The 9,278-nt window shown below is 31.1% G+C and overlaps 2 protein-coding genes across 2 annotated transcripts; both read left to right on the top strand.

Annotated features, from left to right (window-relative positions):
• The first annotated feature begins 2,576 nt into the window (after positions 1 to 2,576).
• On the top strand, positions 2,577 to 5,423 carry LOC107638805 (BRCA1-A complex subunit BRE-like protein). The gene is made up of 13 exons (XM_016342201.3): positions 2,577 to 2,751; positions 2,846 to 2,936; positions 3,022 to 3,202; positions 3,284 to 3,374; positions 3,622 to 3,657; positions 3,774 to 3,872; positions 3,976 to 4,106; positions 4,220 to 4,268; positions 4,378 to 4,467; positions 4,562 to 4,615; positions 4,689 to 4,754; positions 4,936 to 5,033; positions 5,138 to 5,423. The coding sequence occupies exons 1-13, from the start codon at positions 2,665 to 2,667 to the stop codon at positions 5,199 to 5,201; spliced, it is 1,137 nt and encodes a 378-aa protein (XP_016197687.1). The 5' UTR covers positions 2,577 to 2,664; the 3' UTR covers positions 5,202 to 5,423.
• Positions 5,424 to 5,603: 180 nt separating this feature from the next.
• On the top strand, positions 5,604 to 8,850 carry LOC107638804 (uncharacterized protein At4g37920). Its single transcript, XM_088483714.1, has 6 exons — positions 5,604 to 5,919; positions 6,136 to 6,473; positions 6,967 to 7,135; positions 7,515 to 7,759; positions 8,022 to 8,209; positions 8,294 to 8,850. Exons 1-6 carry the CDS (start codon positions 5,778 to 5,780, stop codon positions 8,451 to 8,453), a joined length of 1,242 nt encoding a protein of 413 aa, XP_088339840.1. The 5' UTR covers positions 5,604 to 5,777; the 3' UTR covers positions 8,454 to 8,850.
• The last annotated feature ends 428 nt before the right edge of the window (positions 8,851 to 9,278 follow it).

The following is a 9,278-nucleotide window of genomic DNA, read 5'->3' as shown; positions in this document are numbered from 1 at the left end:
AAAAAATGACAGAAGAAATAATACGATTAATTTAAAATCTTTGAAGGACGAATTTAATCAAAAAAATCTTTTCAGAACTAATTTGGAGAACAAGTGATCTTTCAAGAACGAATTTGACCATTTATTCCTCCTTCTCCTTTACCTATCCTATCTCTCTTATACATCATTGTCAATGACTAATTACAAATTTAACAATCAAAATATATAATATGATATTTTCTAATTATAATTAAAATTAAATTAAATTAAAAATTAAAATATTAAAAATAAAATATATCTATATTCTATATTAAATTATTAATTTGACAATAAAAATATATCACATGACATTATTTTACTACAATTAAGATGAAATCTTTTCCTAAAAAATTAATAAATTTTTTCTCTCTCTTCTCTGTCTCTCTCCTCTTTTCTATTTTTTATACCCTTTTTATTCTATTTATAAGACTATAATCTATAAATTATATTACTAATTTAACAATTAAAATATTTTAAAATTAATAAACTCTCTCCTTCCTTCTTTCCTATTTTTCTTCCTGTTTCTTTTTCATTCTCTATATCTTTTTCTACTCTTTATACTCTGTAAAAAATAAAATAATATAATAAATTTATAAAATCATAAAAAACATATTAAATTTATAATAAAATATAATTAAAAAATAACCCCATAATATTATTAATCTAAAAAAATATAATTATTATACGCATATTTTTTCAATTCTTTTATATTTAGTTTTAAAATTTTATTATTTATCTTTTTAATTTATTCTAAAATTAAACTCTTTCATAAAATAATAAATTAAATAAATCAATAAAATTTTAATATGAAAAATAATAATAAAAAAATTTATTATTTAATTTTATTTTAGTTTATGATAATCTAATTTTTTTAGCCGATAAAAATTTTTGTTCTTATAATTCTTTTATAAAAGTGATTTTTTGCAAATACTTTTTTTAATGTAATTCACAATGAGAATCAAGTTAATATAATTTAAAAAAAATTATAATTCGTAATGTTATTATAGGCAAAAACAATAATTATCATTAAAAGCCTACCAGCTTCTAGGACCTTTTGTCAAATCATGTTGAATTATTAGATACATGCATAGTAAAAATCATAGGAAAATGAGTACTTAGTTAACAAGTCACAAGTTGATACGATATATAAGCCATTTATTAAGACTTAAAAAAAAAAAACATTTCCTAAAGGTTTTATATAACAAATTTATTGAAAATATCATACTTATATTTTTTAATAAAAATTTATTGTTTTAAATGTAAATAGATAAGATCGAGTTTCTTAATAAATATACAGGTGCAAATTAAAATAAATTAAAAAATAATGATTGATTTGTTTTATTTCTTTAAATATCTTCTTATCTCTTAAATATATAGAACTTCACATGCATTTAATTTTTAAAAATATCACAATAATAATTTGAAGATTTTATTTATTTAAAATTGGATAAACTATCGAAAATGTACTTGAATAATCCTGACAAAAATACAGCTAAATTTTTTATTGATAAAAATACTCTCAAATAAAAATGCGACAAAAATATTTCACATTCAATATGTATTTCTCAAAAAATATTTTAGAGATTAAATTTTGATGTAGTTTTTTGCAAATATAATTAAAAAAATAAGATAACTTTATTCTTAAAATTTAGTGATTTTTCGCTAATTATATATTTTTTTGTAATTTTTTTAAAGTATGATTAGTTGTTGACAAAAAATCACAAAAAAATATATACTTAGCGAAAAATTACCAAATTTTAAAAATAAAAATATTTCATTTTTCTAATTATGCTTACAAAAAATAGCATTGAAATTTAATTTTCAAAGTATTTTTTGAAAATACATATTTAATGTTAGATATTTTTTTAGCGTTTTAAAATTATTTGAGAACATTTTTGTTGATAATAAAATTTGAATGCATTTTTGTCAACAAAAATATTATTGGGTGTATTTTTGGTGGTTTATCCTTAAAATTAAGAATAATTTATTAGTACTTTTAATATTTTTTAAAGAAATAAATACCAAATCAGTATTCAAAAGATTTTAATGCTAATAAAATAGATTATAATAAATAATTAAATTATAAAAATATTTTAAATATTTTTAAATTTTAAGTAAAATGTCAATAAAATAAAATTTTAAATCAGACTTATTTAAATTAGAATTAATTTTAAAAGAAAACAATGTAATTGAATTGAATTTAACTGATTTAATTATTTTTGTTTCAGGAATTGAATTCATCCAAAGGATTTTCAAATACTCTAAAAATAATTTTGAAATAATTTAAAAATTTGATAAGTATACTTCCAAATTTGTCGAAAGACATCTCTAATCAACACGATGCTGATGTGATCACAATATTTTACTGATTTGATAATTTTTTTAGTTTAATTACTTAACTGTAATTAACATTTAAAATAAATCAAACATTGTCTTAATTTCATATCTAGAGTTAATTATAATGTGGCATTATACTAATTTGTATTTGGTTTAAATATTAATTACAACTAAATAATTAGATTAATAGAATTGTCAAATCAGTAAAATACGATAAGGGAAAAAATAAAATATTTACTTATTACATATTACATCCACACTTCCAAGAGACGCAGAGAGAGAGAGAGAGAGAGAACAGAAGATCCAAGAATGGCTGTTTCAGCCGCAGATAACGTCCCTTCCTTCATCGCCGCCCAGCTCACTCACCTCCTCTCTCACTTTCGTTTCACTCTCAAGGCAAGGCACTCTCCCAATATTCTCGCTTTTTTCACTCCCACCAAGTTATTTCCCTAATTAGGGTTTTCTATCTTACATTTGGGGCTTTTTGCAGGTTGAACAAATGTGGTCAGGTGATAAGTACAATTCCGGCCCCTTCGATCGATTCACACTCCTCATTCCCTTCTGCTTGGACTTCATCAAGTGTATTATTTATTTCCCACCTTTCTCAATTGCAAAAATTTCTCCCTTTTTTTGGGATGATTATTAGGGTTTTTTATGGGATTTCAGGGGATGTGATATACAATGTCGAGTGTCCTACCGTTGCGCCTGATGTTATATTTGGACCCGAAGATGAAGACTTTCACCCATTTCACATGTCTTCTGATGATGGAACACAAGCTAGTAACTGTTTGAGTGATTGGAACTACAGAGACCCTGCCCGCCTCCTTTCACTTGTTCAATTCTTGAGGTGAAATGAAATTAGATAAAATTACGGATATTTGTTTTTCTAGTGTGATATTGTTGAGTGAATGTGGTTTCGCTTCAATAGGGATCAATACGTGTTGTATCAGAGGAAGCGTGTAGGAAAAGTCGATGATGATCGGTTGAAGTTCGAAATCAGCACCATTTTATCCAGGGAGGTAAATTTTCAGATCATCACTTTATTCTTGCAAAGTATTCACAAAATTGAGTAGTTGTTTTTGGTGTATATGTCTCTGATTGTGCAAGTAGTTCTTGACTTGATTAGTGTGATGCAGCTTGATCTCTTCCATCTCTTTGATTTGGAAAACACATTGAATTTTGGATGATGCTTTATATGTAATGGATATGGATATGATTGATCCTTCCCTTGACTGAGATATGTCTGACTGTGGAACTTTGCTGCAGGGAATAGAAATGCACATGAGTTCTGTTGCTGAGAAGGTATTTCTTTACGAAATGTGTTAATAATTTTTACGATCTACTCATGGATGGTTGAAGAAATTAAAGTAGGTTTTGGACAATGTTCTTCACTCCTATAAGTTTGCATTTTAGTGTAGCCAGAGGAGGTTAAATTTGCTGTGCCCTTACTGGACATGAACATAAACAAGATGGTGCCTAGTTGCCCATGGAGGTATCCTCAGAAGATACACTTGCAGGTTGCTTTCTTTTCTCTTTCTAAACGACTCTCTTTAACATCTTAACGACTTGTTTTTGGCAACAAACAAATAAAGGGAAAACCTTATCATATGCTAAATGTAGGTTGTATATCCTGTTGGGAGGAAATATACCTCTGCTCCTTCAGCTCCTCGCCTCAAATTGGTATCTTCTTCTGAGTTGAAAGCTCTATTTTCCATTGATGATGTCAAGCTGCCTCCTTGGTTGGATGGGATGTAAGATTTTTGACTTGTTATCTTTATTCCCCAATGATAGGTATATCCAAGATTAAGTTGATTTCTAAATACTGACAATATGTTGGCTTTTGTGTTTATTCTGTTTTTCATAGGTGTTTGGCAGAATATCTTCCAAACTTGGAAGAATATCTTGAGAAACAGGTTAGCTGAAAATATCTTTTCTATGTTGTCTGTTACAATTTAGAAGTGTTTTGTGGACATCCTTGTTTTTGTTAAAATTATTGTAAATTTTAAGTTGTGTTTAACTTAGGTCTCGGAGGCTGTCTCGTTAATTGATCTAAGAAGGCAATTCATTGAAGCATTGGCCATTCAGCTAGGAAGGCCGGTTGAAGCTGATCCTGTAGTTGCCCTTGACTCGTATTCTCAAATTGTTAGTATTGTTCGGTTTTGATATTAGACATTAACATGCTAGTTTCTGGCTTCTTTGTTGTCAGGTCTTCTGCAGAAAAGCAACTTTTCTTTCTGCAACTGGAGTTTTCACATTCCTGGTAGTTTACAGATATCATTACTGATGGATTATGAATTGAGTTTGACCAAAGTCTGACTGTTCTGTTTATTTAGGTACACTTTCTAATTCCAACTCAGTTTCCAAAGCAACAGCCAGCTATTATGCTTCAAAGTTCACAGGTTATTTTCATTTCAACATACTTCTGTTTGGAAATTTAGAATAGGCATTACTGTGTTAGAAATGTTGGGCAGCAGATAAATAAGATGCTCTTGTGGGACAGTTTTACTCATCTAGGCTTGTAGCTAACCTTTCTTCATTGGGCTATATAACTCACCCTATTTTGCATTTGTTATTTTTTAGCATTTTAATTCCCAAATGGCGCCACTTAAGTCGCGTTCTATAGCTGATTATCCATGGAGTCCAAGATGGGAACCGTTGCTGATGGCTGAGCGAATCTAGTGAGTGTTTTTCAGATTATCTTCTTGGTTTTTGCCATTATGTATGGTAGGTTCTTCTCCGCGTCATCCAATCCAATCCAAGCTAATGCGAGTCATTTCTGTAGTGAGTTTCTGGCAGATGAAGCTTTGAACTTCAAGCGACAATGCAGCGAGGGTCAGCTTCAATAATAACTTTGTTGGGGAATGTTCAAGCTCAATCCCAGTATATTTCTAAGGCAGAATCTTTAAAGTGGTTCATTATAAACATGTAATTTTGGTCTGCTGGATCAATGTATCTTTTTTGTTTGAATTTAAATGAATTTGCTATCGAACTTCATCTTGTTACTCAATGTATTTGAAACAGATAGATATTGCTATGCTAGTGTATAATTCGTATGTTTCTTTTTCTCCTTTTTTTGTGCTCTATTTTGTTATTATATAGAAAAAGCTTGTGTGTGTCTATTCTAAGTTATGAAACAAGCAAAGGCAAATTTACCGATGCAACATTCAATGAATTTTCGTTTCAGGGGAATAACAAAGACTAGTTCAATATTACTATAAGAATCTAAACCAAATTATTGTTACAAACTTGAAGAGAATAAAAATGAAATATATAACATTTACAAGATTATTGTTAACCTAAAATTAAAGGGTGAAAAAAAGAATAGAGGGTAAAGCAGTGGAGTCCTTATATAAGAATACAAGAATAAGCAAAGGAAATTACCAATTCAATTCAAAGTACTTTCCAACTAAAGCTGAAGCTAAATGGAGTCACACGCAACGATTCTTCGGTCGCGCTATTATTCAGTTCCTCTAGTATTGTCCACTACCCAACCCACTCCTCCATTTCTTGCTTTTCCCTCCAAAACTTCTCTTTCATTTCCGCGCCTCAATTTTTCCACCTCAGGTAATTAACCACTTAATTATTCAGTTAGTTACAATTGTTAGCTACCCTAGTATTCAAGCTTGCACTCCATATGTTTGTATAAATGCCTATATGGGATCCATACTTGCGGAGCAAAATTTATTCATATTTCATTTGTTTTGTTTGTTTTCTATGTTTCAAGAAATCATAGGGCTGCCACTGTGAACATTTTTTCTTTTTATTTTTGATATGAAGCAGGGGGAAGGTTGCGGCACTGTCTAACTGTTAGTGAAGGCTTGTCCTCTGCCAGTTCCTCTGGAAGCAGTGTTGATGTTGATGATGGCAGTGGCGGTGGCGGCGGAAAAGAAGAGGTACTGTTGGATGAGAGTCGAATGGTTAGGGTGTGTGATAAGCTTATTGGTGTTTTCATGGTTGACAAGCCCACACCTACCGATTGGAGGAGGTTGCTGGCTTTTAGCAGGGAGTGGGACAGCATTAGGCCCCATTTCTTCAAGCGATGTCAGGATAGGGCAGATGCCGAGGCTGATCCCACATTGAAGGAGAGGCTGCTCCGCCTTGGAAGGAAGCTCAAAGAGGTATGACCATGTGAATGAGAGGCTTATGTTAATATCTATTGCAGCTCAATTATAATGTATGTGCACTATTTGTAAGACAAGAAACGAATATTAAATAAGAAAGGTGTTAGATAGTACAAACCAAACTGTTATACTGGAAATTTGTTACAGGTCAAAGTTTGATGCCCTGGAAACACCATTTGTAAGGGCCTAACAAGACAGATGTTTGTATAAAGGAAATAGTCTTGCACTTTAAGAGTTTAAGTATATACCATTTGCAGTGTTTATAGGGTGTAACCATATTGCTATGTGCACGGAAAAGGTGTGAAAGAAAGAAAGGAGGAGGGAAGGAACAATATCTCCTTGCTTTTCAGTCCTCCATTTTTGTTTTGTCACAGTTTGAATGGGATATGATCATTATTGTATTTTTGTAATGCAGTCCTACCATAAGCTGTATTTATTTGGGAGGGATAAAGTAGAGAATTTGCAATTTTATTAAGAAGTTCTTGTGCAGATTGATGAGGATGTGCAGAGACATAATGATCTGCTTGAAGTGATTAAAGGGGACCCATCAGGAATTACTAACATTGTCGCCAAGCGTCGTAAAGATTTTACAAAAGAATTCTTTGTGCACCTTCATACTGTAGCTGAATCCTACTATGACAATGCTGAAATGCAAAATGGTAAGATTTTGTTTCACAGACTTTTAGCATCTTTGTCTATTTTCTCTAACACTTTGGTTTAGATTCCAATATCATATCATCTTCATTTCTTGTCTTGTGAATTATCAAGCCACATTTAGTTCATTCAGTTCTGAGTTTTGAACGTATTTTGAACAATTAAATTATTTCTCATTTGCCATAAATTAACTTAAATGAGGTAGACTAGAAGGAACTTAAACTCTTAAATTTATGTAAATTTTAGTACCCTTGATATCGAAACTTAAAAACTAGAATAATATTAATTGATCATCAGAATACTAATGGCAGTAGTTCAGTCCTGCATATTTAACTAATTTATTTGTTTATAACCCCCCCCCCCCCTCTCTCTTTTTGTGACAAGAACTTGCAAAGCTTGGGAACACTTGCTTGGCTGCTGTACAAGCCTATGATGATGCAACCAAAAGCATGGAAAAGTTAAATGAAGCAGAGTTGAAATTCCAAGATATTATCAATTCTCCCTCACTTGAAGCTGCCTGCAGAAAAATAGACAGTTTGGCCGAAAAAAAGGAACTTGATTCCACATTGGTATTGATGATCACCAAAGCTTGGTCGGCTGCTAAGGAATCAAACATGATGAAAGATGAGGTATTGATGATGAAATCTGCATTTTCCTATTCCTATCTATGTTGATATATCTACTTAACTTTATAAGCTCGAAGGTTAAGAAATTTTTGGATGATTATTGCAACTAATATAGTTTATTTAGGGTACATTGGTAGTGTAACCACATGGGAATTTCCATTTTTGTTAAAGGAGAGATGCCATAAAAGGGTCTACTCATTTCAGATTTATGTTTACCGTAACATTATATGTAAATCTTGCCATTTTCTTATATTATTGTATGCAGGTAAAAGATGTACTTTATCATTTATATAAGACTGCTGTGGGAAACCTCCAGAGACTTGTGCCAAAAGAGATTCGAATTATCAAATATCTTATTAGAATTGAGGATCCCGAGGAACAACTGTGTGCTCTCAAAGATGCATTTACACCTGGAGAAGAACTTGAAGGAATCGATGTTGATAACTTGTACACGTATGTATTAATTTCAGAATGTAAACTTACTGAAATAGAATTTACTTACAATTTTGTGTTAACCATTTTGTTGTTAATTTTTAGGACACCAGAGAAACTTCACACATGGATAAAGACTGTGGTGGATACTTATTATTTGAGCACAGAAGGTACCCTTATTAGGGAAGCAAGGGATATGCTGAATCCAGAGGTCATCCAAAAATTGGAGGTCCTTAAAACTGTTGTGGAAAGGAATTTCATGTGAATATGAGCTTAGCTTAAGAATATGAATATGGGTGCACTTGGAGCATGAGTCCTAGATGTCTACCAATCTGTAAGCCCCAAATTAAACGCATTGATGCAAGGAAGTATCTAAATTATGGCCATTGTTCAAGGGTTTAGACATTTTCTTTAAACAATAGAATCAGCTAAGGCAGGGAAAAAGCTAGACAATTCTTGATAATTATAGCGTCTAATATAAAGTTAGGTCCTGGTTATTTTGGTTTCAATAAGATGTTGAAAACTGGGTGAGAGTAGGGGAATGTGAACTTTGCATATGGTATGGCATATATGAGATAGGAAAATGACATATTGGAAATTGAGAATTTGAATAAAATATTTGTAAGTGTAGTTTTTGCAGATAAATGTACAGCCTTTTGTATCTATTCCCCCCTTTATTCCTGTGTGTTTAATTAAATTCAGAAAAATGAGGAATAAAATACAGATTTGGTCAAATATGAATATATTGCATGTATTAACTATTTGCTTTTCATCATTGCGGTCGGTGATTGGCTGGCCAATTTTACTTATGAAATTGGACATTGATTGTAATTTGGAAATTTCCTCCTGGTGGTTACGAACTTAAGATAGTGGTTCCTTGCTTGTGGAAATGTTGTCCCCTCTATGCTGTTGTTCCCCACTTTTTTGTCACTGAAAAGCAACTTTTGACAATTGTAATTGGCATGATTTTATCATGGACTTATTTGATTGAGTGGAGGGGGTTATTCAACAAAGATTCCAATCTTTATATATTCTCCACTTATGAGTTTAATACACGTGTGAAGCGTTTGTTCAAGATATCTAAACATAT

Source organism: Arachis ipaensis, chromosome B4 (assembly GCF_059453495.1).
Source record: "Arachis ipaensis isolate K30076 ecotype BB chromosome B4, ASM5945349v1, whole genome shotgun sequence".
Taxonomy (NCBI): domain Eukaryota; kingdom Viridiplantae; phylum Streptophyta; class Magnoliopsida; order Fabales; family Fabaceae; genus Arachis; species Arachis ipaensis.
The sequence above is the reverse complement of the archived record's forward strand: the minus strand, read 5'-3'. Positions and strand labels throughout refer to the sequence as shown.

Coding starts and splice junctions, on each gene's coding strand:
- LOC107638804 (XM_088483714.1), top strand. CDS start 5,778: ATGGAGTCACACGCAACGATTCTTCGGTCGCGCTATTATTCAGTTCCT. Junction 5,920..6,135: donor CCTCAATTTTTCCACCTCAG/GTAATTAACCAC, acceptor GATATGAAGCAG/GGGGAAGGTTGCGGCACTGT. Junction 6,474..6,966: donor TTGGAAGGAAGCTCAAAGAG/GTATGACCATGT, acceptor GTTCTTGTGCAG/ATTGATGAGGATGTGCAGAG.
- LOC107638805 (XM_016342201.3), top strand. CDS start 2,665: ATGGCTGTTTCAGCCGCAGATAACGTCCCTTCCTTCATCGCCGCCCAG. Junction 3,658..3,773: donor TGAGTTCTGTTGCTGAGAAG/GTATTTCTTTAC, acceptor ATTTTAGTGTAG/CCAGAGGAGGTTAAATTTGC. Junction 4,107..4,219: donor CCTCCTTGGTTGGATGGGAT/GTAAGATTTTTG, acceptor TGTTTTTCATAG/GTGTTTGGCAGAATATCTTC.